Source organism: Nelumbo lutea, chromosome 5 (genome assembly GCF_056320005.1).
Source record: "Nelumbo lutea isolate HS-2025 chromosome 5, American lotus-T2T, whole genome shotgun sequence".
Lineage (NCBI taxonomy): Eukaryota > Viridiplantae > Streptophyta > Magnoliopsida > Proteales > Nelumbonaceae > Nelumbo > Nelumbo lutea.
The window spans coordinates 6512571-6536194 of NC_142688.1; the positions used below are offsets into that span (position 1 = coordinate 6512571).

The window sequence follows — 23624 nt, forward strand, 5'->3', positions numbered from 1 at the left end:
ATGCTGAAGGAGAGAAGAAAAGAGAGGAGAAAGTAAACAGATCTGAGAAGTGAAAAAAGGCATGAAGCATACAGCCCTTCTCCACTATTAAATAGCTTTGTAATACAAAGAAAATGACATATACCCCTGGTCATGCACTCCTCTATAACAGCAACAATAAGTTAAGATATAAAACGAAGAAAAGTAGAAAAATATCATCTTACCAAGATTATACTCCACACGACACTGTCACCTCAATGCCTTTTGCGCAGGATTTACAAAGACATTGAGGAGTCACTGTACAAAAAATCCCTCCCCACCCAAGATTTGCCCAAAGAATCGGCCGCTCTATTCATCTCTCTAAGAATCCATCTAAAATGACAAAAAACCGAGGACAAAAAGATCTCTGATTTCATTAAAGAAGAAGCTGAATCTCCAAGGACCAACTTTTAAATACTTCATCCAGCTGATAACCATTTAAGAATCTCTTTCCACCACCAGATCAGTTAAATTCAGGTTAGTTGCAGCTCTCAAACCCACAAGCAAGGCATGAATTTCTGCTTCTGCAGAGTCTGTTATACCAATCGGCCCACTAAACGCCCAAAGCAGCTTACTATTAGTTTTAATAACTTGGCCCCCTATCCCATCCTGTCCCCTGTGGCTTGAAAAACTTCTGAAGCTGCCATCAAATTGAAGAATGACATCCACCAGAGGTTTGGGAGGAAGAGTAAGGGGGCTAGGGGGCACCAAGCAAGAGTTTAGCACATTCCACAAGTTTCTATCCAAATCTCCAAAGGAAATGTCACTAAACAGCTTGTGAGCTTTCAACCAGCCACTGATTAGGAATAGGATTCTCGCTTTCAAGTCTTCCAAAGGATAGCATTTGCCTTAGCCCTTTTGTGTCATTCCTCCCAGATGCTCCACATTACCACATGAACTACCACCTTCCCAAACAATCTGCCTCTATTTCCCAACCTACAACCCAGCCATTGGTTGAGAAAATCTCCAACTTCAAAAGGAGGAACCCAAAAGAAAGAACTGTTACACAACTACACAAGATGTTAAGGAAAATTTGCCACAGACTATGAGCCACTTCACAATTGATAAGAAGACGACCACATGATTCTCCTTCCTTTAGGCACAGTAAACACACACACGAGGGGTCAGATACAAATTATCTTTTCTCTTCCTCAAGATTTTATCAAAAGTATTTATGCTGCCATGAGCCGCTTCCCAAAGAAAGAAGCAAACTCTAGGGGGAACCATGGAAAGCCAAATTTTCTTAGAAGGAAAGGAGGAGCCAGCGGTCCCTACCACCAATCTTAAGAAAAAAAGACTTAACTGTGAAAAGTCCATTGGAGGAAGGCCACCAAACTCTTTTGTCAGGAAGCTCTGGGGCAATAAAAACAAAAGAGAGAGAGAGGAGAGGAGGGAGGAGATGGACTGAGATTCAGTGTTTGTTATTAATGCATAAGATGTTAGCATCTATGCATCAAGGACAAGGACACATTCAATAACATATAAGAGAAAAGATTAAAAAAATGCTAAAACTTCTTAAGGCCTGAACTAGGATTAAAATGAGGGTAGAACCACCAACCAAATATCTCCTCATGGGAAAATATCATCATCATCATCATCATCTAAGCCTTGTCCCAACTATATGGGGTTGGCTACATTAATCCTGTTTCACCATTCCATTCTGTTTACTGTCATATCCATTGTCAAGTTAAGTGCTTAAATCCTTTCTTACCACTTCCACCCAAGTCCTTTTTCTGCCCCTAGCTAGCTCTTCTAGCCCCATCAATTTATGACAGATCACTTCTTCTAACAGGTGCAATAACAGATTATTAATATCTTGAAGATCAACATCATTATTGATTGTCTTTACTCTCTACCCACAGAATTAAGGTTAGCTGCATGATTCGTATTCCTCTATTCTGTTTTAAGGTGACATCTTCTGTTAAATAGCTATAAGTCTTCTCTGACAACTAAAAGCCAGGTTCCTTCGTCTATATCCACTGTCCCTTTACAACTTTCAATGTGCACCACCACCATGTTAGTTCTCAGATGATTGCTGCTGCATGAATAGCAAGAATCTTGCTTTTTGGGAGACTGATTTAGTCTCAATGCAAAGAAACTAGTCAGACATCATCATCATCATCTAAGCCTTGTCCCAACAATATAGGTCAGCTACATGAATCCTGTTCCACCATTCCACTGTTCAGTGCCATAGCCATATGCATTAGGGGTGCAACTTGGGCAGGCTTGGTCTGGCCTTTTGTCAAAATTTCAATGGGTTCAGCTTGAAGCTCAAGTTCAAAGTAGTGTAAAATGCTAACTTGGTCCAACCCGAGTTGCGCCCTTAAGATCATTTCTCACTACTTAGCCCATGTCCTCTTTGGTCTGCCCTAGCTCTTTTAGCTCCATCAGTTAGTAACAGATAACTTCTTCTCACTGATGCAGCATAGTTGTATATGGTTTCGTTTATCATTAATAAGTATACTTAAATCCATTAACAGGTCCAATAAGCAAAGCTGTTTTGGATCAAATAACTCTTAATGCTGACAAACCACAAGGACTAAGTCAAGAGAGTGGTAAGCACAATATATCTAAATTGCTCAATCACATCCATCACAATATATATAAACATGAGAAAAGGAAAATCATGTGAAGGGTGGTAACAAGAATTTTCTCAAATCTCAGAAATCTGTGTAACAGCTAATAGGCAACACTAAATGAAACAAAATAGTAAAATAACTCCAATGATAACCATTCTAATATATATCATATATGCAGGAAGAGACGTGTACAATGCAGAGACAGATCTTGGATCCAAAATGTCACCACATAAGAGAGAAAGATACTCTAATCATAAGCAAGTGAAGATTACCTGCAAATTGCAACAGTCACTGTGAATGAAGTATGTGCAATTAAGTTCAAATAGAATGACCGCCTCCAATCCACTTCTATAGGGTTTTCACCAAGCACTTTCTCCAACTAGTTGACATAGAAAAAACAGATATAGTTGTGTTATTACAAGTCATCTTAAAGCACGATTCTTTTATAACATATAATATAAAGGATGATCTTGTTATATCATATTGTGAAAAATAAATAAATGTGCAAGACTGCAAGTACCACAAGTAAAATTTGAATGGTCACATATCTAGAATTCTAGACTCCTGAACAGGATTTACAAGCTATACATTGAAAAAGAAAAAGCAAATCATCAAGAATTTTCTTTTAATGATAACAGTCAAAGGATCAAGGATTCACAATCAATACAAATGTGTAAAAATTGAACCCCCTGAATCCTTGAGAGTAGAGGACCAAAAAGAGGGTCACTTTGACCACAAAAATTTAATCCCTTCTACAAAAATCTCTCTGGTCATGCTTAAACTAGATTTGTAAGTTGGCAAGGAACAACCATGGCATCCAGACACTATAATCAACTGGATAGAGAAACCCCAAATCACAAGATACAAGAGACTGATCCATACAGCACCTAGTTAGCAAGTATATATTATGTATGCCTCTACATCTGGTTATGAGGTGGCCTATTGTTAAGATCTTTATCTAAAATAGCTCTCAAGAAAGTAGCCTTTTCGGGGTCTGGGGATGGTGGGGACCATACCTTCTTCCATGGGAAATTCTTTGGGCCTCATTATAAGCATGATTTTACCAAGACATTGCATCTCAGATCACCCAACCATAACTTCACCTTTATTCCACTTGAGATGCTGCCCTGATTGAGTCTTGACAGAATGTCTCCACTACAAGGTTGGCCTCCTATTTTAGTGTTGCCTAAATCTTGGACTCATGATTGCCTCATTGGAGATCAGGTCATAAAAGTACCCAGGAGTTCTGCATTTTTCTCTTTCTATTGCCACACCAAGAATCTTTCCCGAAGCAGATCCAGTTACCACAAGCGACATTGCTAAGGTGCTGATACCAAAAAAGATTGATACTATGCACCCAACAGAGTTTAGATCAATCAGCTTGATTAATAGACTTTATAAGATCATTGCTAAGGTGCTTTTTCGAAGAGTGAGGACTGTCCTTCCAACTATAATCTCTCAGGAGCAAAGGGTCTTTGTACAAGACAGACAAATCATTGGTCAAATTTTAATTGCAAATGAAAGTGTAGAGGAGATGAAATGGGTTGGAAGGAAAGGGTTTGTTTGTAAATTGGATCTGGAAAAGGCCTATGACTTGATGGACTGGGGTTTTTTAATGGGGGTTATTATGAAGAATAGTGGTTTCGGGGACAAATGGTGTAAACACATAGTAGTTAGGATTTGTCATTATTCAATCTTGGTGAATGGAGCAATTGTGGACCACTTTCCTTCTTTAAGAGGGCTTAGACATAGAGATCCCCTATCTCCCTTTCTCTTCACATTGATTGCAGATGTGCTGGGTGGACTGATTTCTAGGCCAGATGCTATATTCTTGATTAGGGGTTGGAGGATTGAAAGAAATGAGGTACCAATTACTCATCTACAATTTGTTGATGACACAATCCTTTTTTGTGAAGGGGGTGACATTAGATGGGTGAGGAATATAGAATGGATAGTGAAAACTTTTGAGAAAATGTTCAATCTAAAGATCAATCTTGATAAGAGTTACATTGTGGGTATAAATATGAAGGAGAGGAAGATACTAGAAAGAGCATAAATTCTGGGTTGTTCGGTTTCACAATTGCCAATGAATTACTTGGGATTACCTTTGGGGGAGAGTCTGAGAGGGAGCAACTTTTGGAGCCCTGTAATTGAAAGATTTATGAAAAGATTGGCTTCTTGGAAGAAGAGCAACTTGTCTTTGGGGAAGGATTAATATAATCAGATCCACATTAGCTAATATGTCTGTGTATTTTCTGTTTGTGTTTTGGATTCCAGTGGGGGTAAGTAGAAGGATTGAGAAGCGAATGAGGGATTTCTTGTGAGAAGTAGGGGAAGAGAAGAAGGAACATATAGCATGGTTTTTGAGGCGTCTAGCCAATTCTAGGCGACACTAGGGCGCCTATGCAATAAAAAATTTATAATATAAGAAATAACTTTTGGCTAATTCCCTAGTTTTATATACCATTCAGCATGTATATTAATTGAAAAAATAGCAATTCTCTTTATTAAGAACATTAAATTTCCTCTAAAAATGTGGAAAATCATCACATCTAAAAGGTAAAAATCTTTTACATATATTAATCTCATTACTTTCAAAAATAATACTACTATAATAAGTATTTAATAGAGCAATTTCATATCAATTAGCAGCTAAAGAAGGTTATTAACTTTATATGATAGATATTCAAGATGGAAAGTAAAATAGAAAAAAAAAAAAAAACAAGGATGGAGTTTCTGCTTTATTTAATTAGAGAGAGAATAGAAAAAAAAACTCTTTATAATTCTATTCGTTCTTTCCTCTTTTTCTGTCTTTCTTTCTTTTTCTCTCCTCAAAGCTCTTTGATCTTTTAAATTTCAATAGTAAACCATACATTAATAAGATAATAGCAATATAAATGATATTATAAAAGGCGTCCACCTTGTAATTTTTGTCGCCTAGGCTGGTCTTAGTTGCCTAGGCGGACGAACGCCTAGTCACCTAGAAGGGCGCCTAGTTGCTAAAAGTCAAGGCGTTTGGGTGAGGCGCCCAGCCAAGGACACCTAGTCGCCTAGGCGACGCCTTGACAACTATGCCATATAGTTAAATGGGAAGTGGTGTGCAAAAGCAAGAAATATGGAGGCTTAAGTCATGGGAACATTCAGGAAAGAAACACTGCTTTCCTAGGGAAAAGGCTATGGAGGTTGCCTCTGGAAAGAGATAAATTGTGGACAAAGGTAGTTGCAAGTATTCATGGGCTTGTGACAAACAAGTCGGATACTCGAGTCTTGGCTAGAGCTACAAAATCTGCTCCTTGGAAATCCATTCATGCCATCCTTCCATCATTCTTGCCATTCATTGGGTATAATCCATGCTCAAGAAACTTAGTCAACTTCTGGGAACATGTCTGGTTGGGAAACTCACCTTTAATGGAACAATTCCCTTCTCTTTTTGCCCTATCTACCCCAAAGTGGGAGCCCATTTCATCCTTCTTGGTTCCCCCCAACTCTAGTATAGGCTTTGGCTAGGATTTGGGCTTTAGAAGAGGGCTTCGAGAGAATGAAATTTGTAGTGTTTCAACATTGCTTCAAAATCTTCAAAAAGTAGTGTTGGACCATTTAAAAAGTGGTAACTGAATCTAGATCCCTTCTCCCTCTGGTTCCTTTAGCTGTGCTTCCTTATTTTTGAACTTGATACAGTCAAGTGATAATTTGGGAGTGCCCTTTCCTATCAAAGAAGTCTGGACCACACCTATTCCACCTAGGATTGGTGGTTTTTTGTTGGGAAGTGTATCTAGAAAGAATTAACACAAGTGACTTGTTGCAAAGAAAAAGACCTAGCTAGTGTCTTTCTCCCTCCTGGTGCCCTCTTTGCAAGGTTGATGGTGAGTCCTGCTATCACTTATTAATATCTTGCCCTTTTACTTCTTCAATTTGGGAATGGTTTCTCTCTTCGTTTGGCTGCAGATGGAACTCCTCGCCTACTTAAAAGCCTATTATCCTCTACTTTTGTTAGATGGTTGAAAAAGAGGGGTAGAATCATATGGTGTTGTACAAGGGCGGCATATTGTTGGACTATTTGGGAAGAAAGAAACCAAAGAATATTTGTGGAAAAAGAAAGGAGTAGGGAGGCAATAAAAGAAGTCATATCCATCAAAGTGGTTCATTGGGTGAAGACATTTAAGTTGTTCGAGGATATTCCAAAAAGTGAGTTGATGAGAAAGTGGAAGGAAATTGCTGGATCTGCTCCTTACAAGGCAACTTATGGACAGGTCTGTCCCTACCTTTAAGAGGCTTCATAAAGCTGAGTCTTGATGGCAGCAGTGAAAGTAACCCAAGACCTGGTGTTGGGGGAGCGTTTAGAAATGAGGAAGGAAAAATTATTGCTTTATTCTCTGGTCCAGTAGGGGTGGGGGACACTTTAAGAGCTGAAATTCTAGCTGTCATGGAAGAAATTCAGAAAGCAAAGGACCTGAATATACGCAAGCTTGCAATTGAGGGAGACTCAAAGTTGGTGATTAGATGGCTGCAAAAGGAAGGGGAAGAGGGTTGGTGGCAATATATTCATGAGAGGAGAAGAATTAGATGGCTGCTACAAGAAATAGAGATTACCTTACAATGGATGAAAAGAGATGTCAATTCCTTTGCAAATCAATTATTTTGGGCTATGTACCATTCAATATTATTAAATGAATGAATTTAATTCTGTTATAAATCTCTCTCTCTCTCTCTCTCTCTCTCTCTCTCTACACACACACACACACACATATATATATACACTAATAGACACTTTACCTTTTCCAAAAAAAAAAATCTACCCATACTATAGGGTTTTTTTTTCTATCAGTAACATGATCAAAAAAGATGCCATTGACCAGTTGAGGGAAAATAAAGGGTACACCCCCAGCATCCATGATCCAACTACCTATGATGAGGGTAACATGGTAACTCATGCTGTTAGTTCCTCAATACAAGTGAGCCCTATCCTGCAGAACATCTAAAAAAACCAATCATGCCTAAAGGACCTAGATTTCCAAGAGAACATCCATCAAAATTCGACTTCATTCCACTGGCTAGTGATTCCCACTCTGGGAGTACACTTCATAAAAAGATTTTATGTAAGGTAAAGAGACTATTATTTATGCACTTCTCTATAGGTATATAATAAAGTTGATAATATCCAATTGTTTAATCTGATTGAATACTGTTGTATGCATGGCCATTTTCTTCTCCACCACTATAATATACTGCAGGCCATAAAACCTGCTCTTTAAGAGTCTTCAATCCTGGCATTCCTACCCATATTATTCTGATTTCATTTTACTTAACCTATGGTTAACCTATCCGGCTATCCAGTGTTTTAAAAGGCATAACTAGGTGCACAGATGAGGTGCATTTTGAGGTATGTCCCTCACTTGAACCCAGGCATGGCCACTTTCAAAAGACACTGGCCTGCTGTGCCTTTGTGCAGGCCTGGGCTGGGGGCCTGAGGCACAAGGGAGTCCAGGCATGCACCTTTTTAAGTTTTATAAGTTTAATTTTTTAGTTCCTTCTGTATTCATATTTTTTAGGCCATAGTAATGATCTATTAACTTCTAAATAACCTTTAATTGTTGAAATTTGGTTTTTGAGCATTGAGAAATTAGAACTTTTATACAATTTTATCTTATTATCCCGTGGTGCCTTTTAATTTCTTATTTATTTACGCTGTAGTTATTATGAACTTTGAACTTTTTTTTTTGTTTATTTTGAGGAGAAAAGATAACCTTCATCATGAATCAGGGGATGTACAAAAAGCCAATAAGCCAAAAAAGACAGCAATTACAAAGGCATAATGTTAGCACTGTACAAAAAAAACCCTATCCACCCCTGATTTATCTAAGGAATCAGCCATTATATTCAGTTTCCCAGGAATCCATCTGAAGGAACTAGAAAGGAGAGCTGAGAGACCTCGGATTTCATTCAGAAGATGAGTCAATCTCCAAGGACCCACCTCCAAATTGGATGCCCACCTGATTGCATTTCAAGAGTCATCCTCCACTACTGCAGGGGTGGAACGAATGGAGACAGGGAATCCATCTAAAGGAACTAGAGAGGAGAGCTGAGAGACCTCGGATTTCATTCAGCAGATGAGCCAATCTCCAAGGACCTACCTCCAAATTGGATGCCCACCTGGTTGCATTTCAAGAGTCATCCTCCACTACTGCAGGGGTGGAACAAATGGAGACAGCCACCCTTAACCCTACTAGGAGAGCTCTAACTTCTGGCTTCCACAGCATTTGTAGTGCCAACAGGACCATTGTTGTAGGCCCACAAAACAGCACCTGCTGAATTATTGATGAAGCCACTAATCCCTGCCAACCCCTGTCCATTAGAATTTGGTCTGTCAACAGCTACCATCAAAGTTAAGCAAGAACTCAACATTAGGCCTAGGGGCTACCTGTGGGTGGGGGTAGGAGGGGATTGAGGGTCTCACAGCTGGCTCCGCTACCTCCTCCCTCCTGTCTAAAAGGCTTGGCCCTTAATTGCTCCCACCAAAGTTTGCTGCCCCCTTCTCTTCCTTTGAATCAAATCACAAGTATTAATACAAGCACAAAGCCTTTAGACATGAGGGAGGTGGTAGAGGGCCATAGCCTTTAACTTTGACCTTCTTAATGACATCATGGATTTGGATACATTCTATGGAATTGGATTTATTGCTTCTTAAAGATATGGAATTCTTCATGTTTTTAGTGAAATATTGTAATGAATTATTATGTTATACCATCATAGAGGTTAGAAGAAAAACAGCCTTTTGAAAAGAAAGGACTGTTTAGAAAGTTGCAAAAAATCAAAAGAAAGTAGCAGAAATCAGATTTCAAGAGGAGAGAAGAAGAAGAAGAAGAAGGTGGCAACTAGGGTTCAGAGAGAAAGATTATCAAACATAACCTTCTCTCTTACACCCCTAATTCCATTTCATTAAGTTAAACTTTAATAACTTACAGAGAGGCCCCTAGTTGGGCAGAAAATTAAGAAACATAACACAAGAAAGAATAAGGCCCAGATTAAGGCTCATTACAACAAAGAACATAAAAAATAAAGAAGGATAAGCAGCCTATGGGCCATTCGGCCCATCTTCTCTACACTCCCCCTCAAGCTGAACATAAATGTCAATCATGCCAAGCTTGCTAGTATCATGTTGAAGTTTAGCCTTGGGAATGCCCTTGGTGAGGAAATCAGCTAACTGTCCTTCAGAGGTGATGAACGGTAGACACACTTCTCCAGAAGCCACTCTTTCTCGAATGAAGTGTCTGTCAACTTCAATATGCTTAGTTCTGTCATGTTGCACTATGTTGTGAGCAATGTTGATGGCGGCCTGATTATTACAGTATAGCATCATTGGCTTATAATGCTCAATACCCAATTCCTCCATCAAGGATCTAAGCCAGGTAGTTTAGAAACTCCATGAGCCATGGCTTTGTATTCTGCTTCGGCTGAAGATCGAGCAACAACTGATTGTCTCTTACTTCTCCAAGAGACAATATTACCTGCCACTAAGCTACAGTACCCAAAGGTAGATCTTTTGCCATCAATGTTTCCGACCCAATCAGCATCTGTGTAGGCTTCAAGTTTCATATGGCCATGCTTAGCAAATAGAATCCCCTTTCCAAGGGAGCCCTTCAAATAACACAGAATCCGCTCTGCTGGTGCCATGTGAGTATCCTTGGGAGCATGCATGAACTGACTAATGCAACTGACAGCATATGCAATGTCTGGCCAAGTCATACATAGATAGAGAAGTTTTCCAAGTAGTTTCTGGAACACTCCCTTATCTTTTAACAATATTCCATCTGAAGCAGAGAGTTTATGGCTCATATCGATAGGAGTACCAACTGGTCTAGCACCCATCTTCCCTGTTTCAAAGAGCAAATCAAGAACATACTTTCTCTAAGAGATAATGATCCCATCCTTGGATCTAGCAACTTCTATGCCAAGAAAGTATCTCAATTCCCCCAAATCTTTGATCTCAAACTCTGTATTAAGGAAATAATTGAGATCATTAATCCCTGATACATCATTACCAGTCACAACAATATCATCAACATACACAATCAGGTAAACGACCAAGGATCCTCTCCTCTTCACAAAGAGGGTATGATCAGATTGTGTCTGTACATAGCCAAAGTTAACAAGGGCATCCCTAAACCTTTCAAATCATGCTCTAGGGAATTGTTTAAGTCCATAAAGAGATTTCTTCAGCCTATAGACCTTTCCTTTCATATTTATTTCATACATCCCTGGAGGAAGACATATAGACCTCCTCATGTAACCCTCCATATAAGAAAGGTGTTTGGAAATGCAATGTGCAGTACACTTCCTTTTTCCTTTCCTAATAGCAATGGTGGGATATCAAGGTCTAAGAAGGATGGCTCCAAAGGGGCTGTAACAATACATGTTGTCTCTTCTGTAACTGAAAGTGCATGAGGCTCATGTGTTGTAGGGGAAACAATCTGCTCATTTCTGGTTCTCTGTCGTTGGTACAACCTGGGATAGGAAGGGTCTCAGCAAAAGACTCAACTGGGACACAAAGGGGAAGAGCAAACAACTGTGACAAATTCTCCCCCTTGGGCAATGTCTCTCCTGAGAAGAACCATAAAAGGAAAAAAGCTCATCAAAGGTGACATCCTTTGAGACATACCGAGTGCCAATCTTTGGATCAAAACAATAGTAACCCTTCTATGTGGGGGAATAACCAAGGAAGATACACTTGTGGGCTTTTGGTTCAAATTTATGTTTTTGGACACGGGATATGTACATAACAAGTGCAGCCAAAGACACGAAGAGGAATAGAAAAAATATCATTGTCCGGATGAAGAAGACTGAAAGGAGACTTAAACCCCAAAACCCTGTCAAATAGAATACTTCTTGCAACTTCAACAATATGTTTATTTTCTCTTTCAGCAACCTCATTCTATTTTGGGGTCCTAACGTAGGAGCTTTGGTGAATAACCCCCTAATTAGTGAGATAGCAGGTCAGGTTTTTCTCAAAAATATTCTTTTCTATTGTCGGATCTAAAAATTTTAATTCTGGTATCAAATTGGGTTAGGACAAATTCATGTTATTGCCTCACAAATCTGGGAACTTCATCACGAGACTTCATAAAAAAAATCCAAGTGAACCGAGAAAAGTTATCAATGAACAAGATAAAATATTTGTAGCCACCCATAGAAGCTAAGTGGTAAGGCCCCCACACATCAGAGTGCACAATATAAAAATGAGAAGATCTTTAACTACTCAGAGGATAACTGTTTCTACAATGTTTTGACAGTTCACACGACTCACAATGAAGACTGGACAAACTAATTCCCTTAAACAGTTCTAGGAATAAATGACTTTAGAAAGAAAAAGAAAGATGACCCAAACAAAGATGACATAACATGACTCGACTGATGAACTCTATAGACTCAAAAGCAGCTTTTCCAGGTTGTTCATGACACTGTCCAGGAGTATCCAGCAAATATACTCCATTCGCCTCATGGCCACTCCCAATCACCTTCTGAGAGTTCAGATCCTGAAAAACACAGTAGGAAGGAAAGAAAGCTATATAGCAGTTTAATGACTTAGTTAGGCTACTTACAGATAACAAGTTTGTATTTAGCCTAGGTATATGAAAAGCAAAAGGAAGAACCAAGGAATTTGTAGCCTTGATGGTTCCCTTGTCGGAGATAGGGGCAAGAGAGCCATCGGCTAGGGTGATTTTGTCACATCCAGGAAGTAAATCATATAAAACAAACAAAGTTGAAAGGCTGGTCATATGATCAGAAGCACCAGAATTAATAATCCAATGGATCTTACGATTACTTGAAATGGTTGCATGATTGGCAAAAGCCCGTATACCTGAATGAGCAAATGCAGAAGATGTTGAATTTCCTGGAGGATTGGAAGAAGAGGCCACACCCTCTAGGTGACTGATCATCCTCCCAAACTTCTCATATTCTGCCTTCATAGCTGCTAACTGCTCACTAGCCGTCATCTCTTTAGTTTGGTATCTGTCACTATTTGGACCAGCAACAACATTGGCACTCTCTGCCTTCATATTATCAGACTTCTTTTGAAACCGAAGAGGAAGAAGCTCAGGATGCAATTTCCAACACTTGTCTTTAGTGTGTTTTAGCTTTTTACAGTACTCACAGATAATCTCTTTCTTCCCTGAGCTACTTGGAGTCCCTGCAACTCCCGTGGGTTTCACTCCCATATTAGCAAAGTGATCATTTAGACCAGCCCCTTGGACCTAGATAAGTCTTCTGCTTTCTTCACTACTTAGCAAGGCATAGGCTTGAGACAGTGAAACACCACCCTTGGATAAAATATTTTGCTTTGTGATGTCATACTCTAGATTCAGCCCTGTCAAGAACTCAAACACCCTATTTCTCTCAACTAGTTTCCTTTAGGTCTCAGCATCATTAGTGGTGTCCTAGGCTATAACTTCTATCAAATCTATTTCTTGCCATAAAAACTTCAGTGTTGAGAAGTATGCAGCTAATGGTTTCTCCCCCTGTCTCAAATTCTTCACATCACTTCTCAACTTGTAAACCCTAGCCACATTTAATTTATGGGAATAGGTTTCAGCAACACTATCCCAAATTCCCTTTGTTGAATTCATCCACAAATAGTGCTGATTAATCTGTGGTTGCATTGAGTTCACAAGCTATCCTATAACAGTATAATTTTCTTGCATCCACTTTTCATATGATGGATCATCTTCCAGAGGAGCCTTTTTGCTCTCGGAGATAAAACCCCATTTGCCTCTACTACAGATAAGAATTTTTACTAATTGTGACCAAGTCAGATAATTAGTTCCAGTCACAGCTAGTAAAGAGTCTACAGAGGCTCCCGGAACCTGTCCGGATTCAGCAACATGATTGTTTTCAAATTCTGAAGAGTTCATCTTCTTAAATACTTCGAAATGACTTCTAACAACTTCGAACAACAACAAATGAAAACATAACAAAAAATGTGTTGTGAGCCAACCTCTAGGTAGTCGTATCAGCAACCTGCGTCACACCCGGAAGCTGGGAGAAACAAAGAAAACTCAGTCCCTCCTTGTAGACTTCACAGAACACTAATCCACTTGATTCGATCTTCAAGATGAAGGATGAAAAGCCTTCAATCACTGAGCGCCCAAGTCAAACTCCCTGTGGGGCCCGCAATCAACCTTCTCCAAAAAATTAGGATTTCGAGCAATACACTTGAATCTGTCAAGAGGACGACAAAATCAGTCCCTTCTCTCTAGAAACCACTAACAACTAGGTTGAAATAGGTTTCTTTAACTATTCATACGATTCAGTTCTCCATACACATTGTGTATGGGAAAAAAGGGGTGAAAAGAGGGAAAAATGAGTCTGCTCTGATACCAAGAAGAAAAATAGCCTTTTGAAAAGAAATGACTGTTTAGAAAGTTGCAAAAATTCAAAAGAAAATAGCAGAAATCAGATTTCAAGAGGAGAGAAGAAGAAGAAGAAAGTGGGGGTAACTAGGGTTCAGAGAGAGAGATTTTCGAACATAACCTTCTCTCTTACACCCCTAATTCAATTTCATTAAGTTAAACTTTAATAATTTACAGAGAGGCCCCTAATTGGGCAGAAAATTAAGAAACATAACACAAGAAAGAATAAGGCCCAAATTAAGGCCCATTACAGCAAAGAACATAAAAAATAAAGAAGGATAAGCAGCCTATGGGCCATTCGGCCCATCTTCTCTACAAGGTTTATGTGCCTTTTATTCGATTTAGAATGTGGATTTACATGTTCTTGTAAATCAAGTTTTTTTTTTTATTTTGTTTTATTTCAAAATCATGCTTCATTGACTAGCCGACCAACTAGTTAGTTGAAGGCCAAACGCATTGCATCGCTAACTAGTTGGTTGATATTCATAATAGCATCAACTAGTGAGTTATGACTAGTCAACTTAGTCAACCACAATCATTTTAAAGATTCATTTGTTTACTTGTATCTCTAATTATTTGAAATAATATATAATATATTTGCATTTTTGTTTACATTCATGTTGTGGCTTTAAATATTTATGATGGAATATGATTAGATGATCTGACGATGGTAAATAAAACTGGAAAAAAAAAAAACATAAAATTAAAAAGAGTAATGAAGGAGTTCTTATTAAAATTTCTTCCAATCACTTGTGTGTTGGTATGGAGTTGCTACAAGTGAAGGGCACATCTAATAGTCAACATCAAGATCGCACTCTCTGGAAAATGAAGCTTGTGTTTTCGTACCCTAGCATGTCCAAACTAACTTTTTACAAAAAAAAAAAAAAAATTGTAAACTAACTGTTCAATATCATTCTTTTCTTGAATAGTTGTAGTCTACATTAACTTATTTATGAGATTGCATAAATATCTTAAATATAGAAATTATCTTTTTATCATCAACTAGTCATTGCTTAACCAAATTGATAACACTACTCTGCCCTTGCACCTTGTACTTCAGGTGTTTGGAAGCCTTTGCACTAATTTCTTTTTCCGCAAAAGAGAAAATAATATTATACTTATATAGATGCAATTTACAACACCAAGCATGACTATGGCTAAAAAAGTATTCCCTGAGCCAGGCTGGCAGGGTATCTTTAAAAACAATCCCTGACGTCCATTCTTATTTGCTATAGTATGAGCTAGAATACTTTTGCTTATGGGGTGTAATCCCCATATCCATTGTTAAATTATCATTGCATAAGAATCATGGATATCAAATCTGTGAAGTTGAAACTGGACCTCATGTCGCTTTACCTTAGGTGCCCACCTGCGTACGAAATAAGGAGGAAGTTCTTCCATATTATCATTGAAACCATATCCATGCAAGTTCTGCAACAACATAATTCAATACAGGGAGTTGGTCTCAAAGCATTTTTGGCAACAAAAGGTTAAGAGAAAACTGATAGACCAATACATAATGTAGATACATTAAACGCCATACCATTTTCCTAACAAAAAAAACAAGATCATCATCTTGACGCCCCCTTGATTCCCGACTACGAATAAAATACAAGTCCAAGAAATCATGCCAAAAGCCAGCATCCATTTCAATATCTGTACCATCGTCTTCATCAACTGACGTTTTTCCTAACAAGTTTGAGTGCTTCCTCACCATGCTCAATAATTCATACCTGCCAAACGAACGGTTTGGTAAAAGAAAGAACAACACTACCAAGATTTGCCTATGTGCAGAATTTTCCTGGTTGAAAAGTTTCGAATGCAAATTTGTCCGCCAACAGTACGAAGGAAAGATAACGAGATAGTCAACCAGCAATAATATATATATCTTACAACCATCAAAGATAACAAATCATAATTTTGCTACTAGCATGCACACAATTGCGGGCATATACAACAATAGAACAAATCCGTCAGTACTGCGGCAAATTAACTCTTCAAGTCAGTAAGCTCTAGAAATATATCATATAGATAAAGCCAAGAACAAAATTAAAGGTTTCATGATTAGAGAACAGAAAAAAGGTTGATATTTTATACCTAGAAGGGGTTTCTCCCCCATCACCAAGCATTTTGTTTTCCCCGGTTCGATGGATGAATCTCGCGATCGAAATCGATCTCTGCGTCTTCAAAGATTGTCTAGGGTTAGCTTTACCTCCGTTAAAGGGAAAATTAGCGTTTAAAAACCTGCAAAATTGGAGAACATGACAGACGTCCAGATTGCTAAACTGCCACCAGTGTTTGATTTCAATCAAGCAAAGTATTAACTCTTTTTTCCTCGGGTAAAGGAGTGAGGACGAAATTTTGGAACACCAGTAGGGAAGTTATTAGTTAGAAAAGGACTTCGGTGTTATGATAGACAAAACGTTAGAGTTCGGATCTGCTCCTCACAAGGGGGCGCCTCAAACCGTCCGCACAACGGTCGGTTGCACCACGCGTGACGCGTCCCCAGATATGTGTAGAAGTAAAAGCTGAATTACAGACTTGGAACTGGCCTCTATATGCTCCGGTTCGAACTAGAAAGCACTACATTCATTCGAACTAGGTTGGAGGAAGAAAAATACCTAAAACTGGCCGTTGTCTCCCATGATAGTAATTTCCTGGCAATGGTCGTCGGTGGGAGTGTTCTGCAACTGAAAAGAGAAAAACAAAGAACCCTAGCATGAGAAACAAATTTCTCAACAACCTTTTCTTCTTAAGAGATTTTGGGAGCGATTTACCTGGATTTGAGTCGCCACTATCTATTCTCACCGATGAGATTAATCCCCGCCAGAGAGATAAGAGATTTGGATCCTGACCCGAAGAGAAAAGAAGGTTTATGTTTTATTAAGAAAAAAAAGCAAATAAGGATGAGAGGTTTGGGCAGGAAAAAAAAAAGAAGAATAATCAGAGTCTCGTCTTATCGGTGACCACCGGAGATGTGATTGCAACCGGTGGAGAGAGGGAACTTAAGGCTTCGGTCCTGGGCCTCCTGGCCTGAGAAGAATAGATGCAGAGGTGAATGTTTTGAACGCGTGGCACAACCATCCATTGTGAGGACAGTGTGAGGCGCCCCTCGTCATGTGCATATCCGGACTCAAAACGTTCATACGATGCCCCACCTTATCGTCACTTCATCCATTTCAACATGGGGCCGCAGCAATCCGTCAAGGACAGTGATTCACGGTTCTACAAGTCTACGCCAATAGGAGTAGCTGATTTTTCTCTAATTTTTTAGATAAATAAAAACATGTTTTAGGTTCAGCAATCAGCACTCGCATAAAAGTACAAATACAAAGGAATGGCAACAAGGGGCGGGTTGGGGGCGGGGATCAAATTCCCTATCCCCAACCCTGATTTTGAAATTAAATCCCATTCCCATTTCTGATCCTTGTCGGGATAAAAGTTGTCCTCTATTCCCGATCCCCGATGGGATGGGTTTCCTGTGGGGATCCGAATCTCTGAAATTTTTTAGATAATAGTATTTTTCTTTAATGAATTTATTTAAAATAAATGAAAATTTTAAATTATAAATAATATTTTAAATATATTTTGAATTATAAAAGTAATATAATAATATATTAATATAAATAATATTTAATATATATATATAATCGGGGTCGAGGTAGGGTAGGGACCTCAATCCCCATCCTCGACCCTGACCCCAATCAGGGATTCCTATTAATCCATGTCCCGCCAAAACAATCCCCAACCCCTTAGGGTTGTGGAAGTTGGGCCCCCATTTGGGATGGGGAAATTTTCCATCCCTACCTAATATATGGCACCCAATTTCATCCCAATTGAGGATCCAATATATATATATGTATGTAAGCAACACTCAACAATTTATTGTATATATATTGCATTTGCATTATATATAGCAGTTTTTATAAATTTGTCCATCTCATAAACTTAAATATCTTAAAAATCGATTTGAAGGCCAAACCGTTTTTGCCTCTAGGTTGTGAACTTATTCAACCATTTGGGCCCAATGGATTAGGCCATGTCATGTCAGTAAATGTATGTATGTATGTATATCATAAATAAAAAATATATAATCCTTTTATAGATATAATATAGTATATACTATTTTATATTTAATTTGTATTTTTATTCATTTTTTATTTTTTATTTGTAAAAAATTATAAAAATTGTAATTTTAGGCCCAAAAAGGGGGTTTTCGCAAATTTAGTGGGGCAATGTGCCTATGTCACATTGGGATGCATAGATCTTTGAAAGTTACCCAGAAAAGATCATCCCAATTAGACATCGAAGCACAAAGTTATGGCCTCCATAAGTTTGCATACACATTTGGTGTGCAACTTAAGACTTGGTCACTAGGTCAAATAGGTTAACGCTCCAATTGCTGAGGTCAAATAGTTTTGACCAAATGGCAGGTTTTATTAAAACCAAACTCGAAATCATGACCATGTGATGGTTTAAACGGTTCAAACGAACAGGTCAATATTAGGTTGAAAACACTACATAAAGTAGGCCTTTTGACTTGTGACTAATGATAAGGGTTGGTGATCCTAATCATTCTTTTGAGCCCAGGTCAACTAAAAGCATAAGCGCGTCGCTAACATGCCAAGAATGAGCATTCAAATCAATGTGGATTGGATATCACTCGTACTTTAATTGGTTTTACCCGTGACAGGCCAATTTGGATTTAGCTTGGCTCCCTAGATATCAATCGTATTGGCTTTAGATGTAACCAAATATTTGAATATAATTGGCAGGTTGAATCAGGTTCAGCTAGAACATGATTACTTTATAATTTCTAAAAATGTAAAAATCAAATGCTGGAATACAGCCAAACACTATATTTATTGAACTAAGGCTTGTTTGTTTGGTGATAAATTACTTATTTGGGTAAATGCAATTACCTAAATACGTATTGTACAGTTAAGTGTTATCCAGCGGCTAAATACATTTATTTGTATTATCTTTTAAAAATTATTAATTGGATAAGTGAGAATTTTATAAAAGACACCTAGTTTTTATATGATGGCAAGGGCATTTTAATTCTACATAATTTGGCCAAATTTCCCCTCTATGGGTCATCTATGAGGAAAATAAAACTTTCACCAGTAAGTTGCCTAAACAATTATATAGGAGAAAGTTTTGCTTCCATAAATTAAGCATTTACTAGTAAAAGAACATGAAAAAATTGATCAATGTCCTCCAAACTTATCACTAAATGAACGGGGGCTAAAAGAATTCAGTTGAATTGGCCAAACCGTGAACCAGAGCCCTTTCCGATTTGATGTATCTAGCTTGGTTTTCAAAACATGAGTTGAAACTATGCCTAGTTCATATGTATTATCATGTACTTTTGATGGCCCACCTCACGTTTAAGAATTGTTTTTTTCCAAAATCCAAATTTCCAATGGCTACTGACTAAGACAGGATGTGTACAAATCATCTTGTAAACTTGCATGGTGAAAACCGAGCCTGGATCTCCTCCTAACAAAAATAAAACTGCCCCAACATGATATGTGTCTACGCGTCTCATGCATGCTGGTCCCAATCTTACGGTTAGATGTACAAACATAGATCATGTTGGAATCGTGTTAAGATCTTCTTTTGTAGAGAGGAGATCCCAACTCATGAAAAGCAGCTTCTAAGTGCAATTTTGGCATATGTTGAAGTACCCTGAATTTAGTTCAAACATGATTGGGTTCAACCAAAGTATTATGGGTAACCTAAACAACTAAGTTTTTAAAGGATGAACTTGTAAAATCAAATCTAGTTGGGTTGGGCAACATGTCACATGCAGGAATTCAAGGGGAAATTTTGATTGATTAGTTATGTAACTAGATATTGCCTTTTTGAAATAGTCAAATAGATTAAAATTGTGGTAGAAGACTGATGAAGGATGATTTGACCCAACCTATAAAACGGTGACACATAGACGCTGACTTAGCATGAGCGATGGCCTAGCGTTGAAGCCCGGAGCGACCAAATGATGGGCCCACGAAGCAGTCTGCTACGTTATAGCTCACGAGGGGAGGAGTCCGCCGCGAGGCAAACTTCGGATTCCCCATGCTATCTTTGAAGAGATACTCCGAAGCAATTGTAGCTCACGAGCTACAATTATTAGTTCGCCTGAGCTCCCTAGCAGACAAGTCATTCCAATGACCAATTCCACTAAGGGTAATCCTGGAGTGTTTCAAGCTCGTCACAAAATAGCTCGTGAACGTGCCACACTAGCGCTCTCCAGGAAGCTTCTGACTGACGGACCGTACCGGTCAGACTGCGCCATATCCTCTACTGACGGCACAGTCCCAGTCCTTTCGACAGTTTGCGTCCACATCTCTCAGCAAGCAAAGGCATGTCTGCCACTTTGGAAACGTGTCACTCACCCAGGTGAGGCGTACGCCACAATGGCCACCTGTGCAACCCTGGCAGGTAACGGCTGTGGCAGGAGCCCAGTGGCGGTTATGCTCGACCTAATGTGAGTGTCCCTGTAAAAGCCCTCAAGGCAGAAGAGAAACGTCTTCTTGAATCTTTGACCCCGTGAACATAGTGGTAACACGCTATTCTCACTCTTAGCCCTTCGTCTTTCTCTCGCTTCTACCGAGTACTAACTTAAGCATCGGAGTGTCCTCGCCGGGTAGCCCCCCAAGGGGTTCTTCTTATTCTTCCTTGTCTCAAGTGTCTTCGAGGAGCCTCACGAGTGCCAGCTAGGAGTGGCCGGATTGCGCTACATCAAGGACTATGCCAATTAACAGGTGACATGAAATTGTAGGCGAGTAATAGGCAAGTTCTTCCATACATTCAAGACACAACATTCATAAAGTTCTCAAAAATAAAAATAAAAAAATAAAAAAGCGCAAATCTATACTACTTGTAAAAGTGTGTATTAGTCTTATTTTTTGGAATTTTAGTTGGACAAAGTTTACCCTTTGATCTTGAGCTACCTTGGGGGCAAATTTGTATAGTAATCCAAATGAACAACATTTATGAATAGAAAATTTAAGACCCCACCTATACTAATATCAAATGTGTGAATGAGTGGAATTTTATGTTTGACTAAAATACCAAATTTTTTTTATTTGGTTCCCCGTTCATTATAAGGACACAAATGTCATTTGAACAACCACTTTTCTCCTTATTTAAATCCTTCTCATGAAGTCTTATATTTAAGATATATAACTCCTAGTTATTCAAGTAAATGAAGGAAAAACATATCTTAGATGGGCTAGCTCCTTTCCCTACCTATTTTCGCCACATGGGAGATAGATATGGTCTATTTGATTAATCTTTCAAACAGGGAACTTTTATCTCCAAATCCTCTATTAGCTAGTGAGGAGATGATCCACTATTGCTTAATTGTATCATGCCAATTCATTTAAGGTGATATTCATCAAAATTCACAAAATGTTTTGATCAAGGGTGCTGAATAAAAACTACAAAACCAACCTGAACCAAAAATCCAATTAAATGAACCAACCGGTATATATATATATTAATATACATATATATTACATTTAAACTTATATGCATTATTTATACATATATTATATATTTATTTATAATATAGTCTATAAATATAAAAAAAAAATTGAATTGATGGACCAATTGATCATTTGGTTTCGGTTCACAATTTTTTAAGAACTGACAGTACCAATTTGGTTTCCAAAAATAGCCCATAGTTCGGCTTGCATCATCTCAGGCTATGTTTGGTTCAATTCTCATTCTTTCTCATTCTTATCCAAGATGAAATTCTAAAATGGAAAAGAATGGATAAAAATAGGCAGAATGAGAAAATATTGCTATGAACCAAATACTTTTTTCCTAAAAATGAATTCTTTTCGAACTCACAAGTGTCCTAGGTCTCCAATAGTCAATGTTTACCAGTTGACATAAATGTTTTGTAAAATTACTTTCGTAAAAGTACTTTTATAAAAGTACTTTATTAAAAGTGCTTTTGTAAAAGTACTTCTATAAAAGTGCTTCCATAAAAGAGCTTTCATAAAAGTGTTTTTCTAATAGTAGTTTTATAAAAGTGCTTTCGTAAAAGTGCTTTTATAAAAGTACCTTCGTAAAAGTGGTTCCATAAAACAGGTTTTATAAAAGTGTTTTTGTAAAAGTTCTTTATTTACAAAAGCACTTTTATAAAAGAACTTTTGTAAACGTGCTTTTATAAAAGTACTTTCGTAAAAGTGCTTCCATAAAAGTGCTTTAGTAACGTACTTTTGTGAAAGTACTAATATAAAAGTGCTTTTGTAAAAGTACTTCCATAAAAGTGCTTTTATGAAAGTACTTTCATAAAATTACTTCCATTCCATAAAAGTGCTTTTATAAAAGTACTTTCATAAAAGTGCTTTCATGTAAAAATACTTTTACAAAAGTGTTTTCATAAAAGTATTTTTGCAAAAGTGCTTTCACAAAAGTAAACATATATGGCAATAGTTTTGTAAGCAAAGTTTCCTCAAAGAATGAAATGAGCAAGATGGGGCATGATTATTTTTCATGCTGCAAGTTACTTAATTTTTGTGCCATGGAGCTAATTTTTCATTCTAAAAAGAATGTGGCCATTGACAAGAATTTTGTAACCAAACACTCTAATGTTATTCATTATTGTCTAAAATGAGCAAGAATTAAAAGAATGAGGCCTAGAGCATTGAACCAAACATGGCCTCAGTATTAGTGGTTATTTCTTTACCCACTAGCAACTAAAGAAGTGGCATGATATCATTAGGCCAAGAAAGGATATTCTCCTCACCAGACATTAGAAGATTTGGGTTAGGGGATTTTTTGAATCAGCCATCCCCACTATCAATGAGTTGGAACTTTTATGAAGATATAGGCTTTGTAGATTTCCATTTTTTTTTTCATTTAAAAATTGCATCTCCTTTTTTCACTCATAATCCATTGAAAAAAGCAAGTACGCAAGATCAAATCCATGTAATTGCAAGTTTTCCATGGTAAGGTTATGGACCTCACATGCACCTTGATCTATCCTCACCCCATAAGTCCTATATTTTGTGTTATGTGATACCAAAAAGAAACAAGAGAAAATGTATGATGCAGAAAGGTATGATAATGGAAGAAATCAAAATCATGTATATGGTTTTGAGATTAGTTGCTTGTTTTCAATTCTAACATCAGCAATTCTCAAGCATGCTAGGGGGTGTCATTTACTACCCAAAGCTCTAGATATCCCTCCCCCATGAAAAGAAAAAAATGAAAACTTTCTACATGTCAATCAAATAACCATAGTTGTTAGCCTTCCATTAATAAGATGGATGGAAAATACTTTCATACACATCATGTTATCAAAGATTTTAAGGTCATGTTTGATTCATTGCTTTGGGCCACATTCTTCTAATTCTTGCACATTTTGGGTGAGAATGGGCAAGATTGAATAATATTAGAGCATTTGGTTACAAAATTCTTGCCATGGTCCTCCTCTTCATAATGAAAAATCAACTCATGGCATAAAAATTGAGGTAGTTTGCAACATGAAAAATAATGATGCACCATCTTTCTCATTTTCATTTTTTAAAGAAACTCTATATCAATAATTATAAACCACCAACCTAAGTCTACAAAACCGCCGCCATAGATGTTTACTGGC

General features: G+C 37.8%; 1 protein-coding gene across 8 annotated transcripts in view; it reads right to left on the reverse strand.

Moving 5' to 3' along the window:
• CW7 overlaps positions 1-17223 on the reverse strand; it is a 53314-nt gene extending 36091 nt beyond the window's left edge. For 2 of the 8 annotated variants that reach the window (XM_088944718.1, XM_088944712.1), the window contains exons 1-6: positions 16780-17037; positions 16624-16692; positions 16100-16185; positions 15546-15735; positions 15359-15433; positions 2870-2976 (exon numbers count right to left, since the gene is read on the reverse strand). In XM_088944718.1, coding sequence (XP_088800844.1) covers positions 2870-2976; positions 15359-15433; positions 15546-15735; positions 16100-16131 — 404 coding nt within the window. In that variant the 5' untranslated portion in view covers positions 16132-16185; positions 16624-16692; positions 16780-17037. Of the gene's footprint in view, positions 1-2869; positions 2977-15358; positions 15434-15545; positions 15736-16099; positions 16247-16623; positions 16693-16779 lie in introns of all 8 variants that reach the window. The other 6 variants (XM_088944711.1, XM_088944717.1, XM_088944715.1 and 3 more) reach the window with 6 other exon arrangements.
• Positions 17224-23624: the final 6401 nt, after the last annotated feature.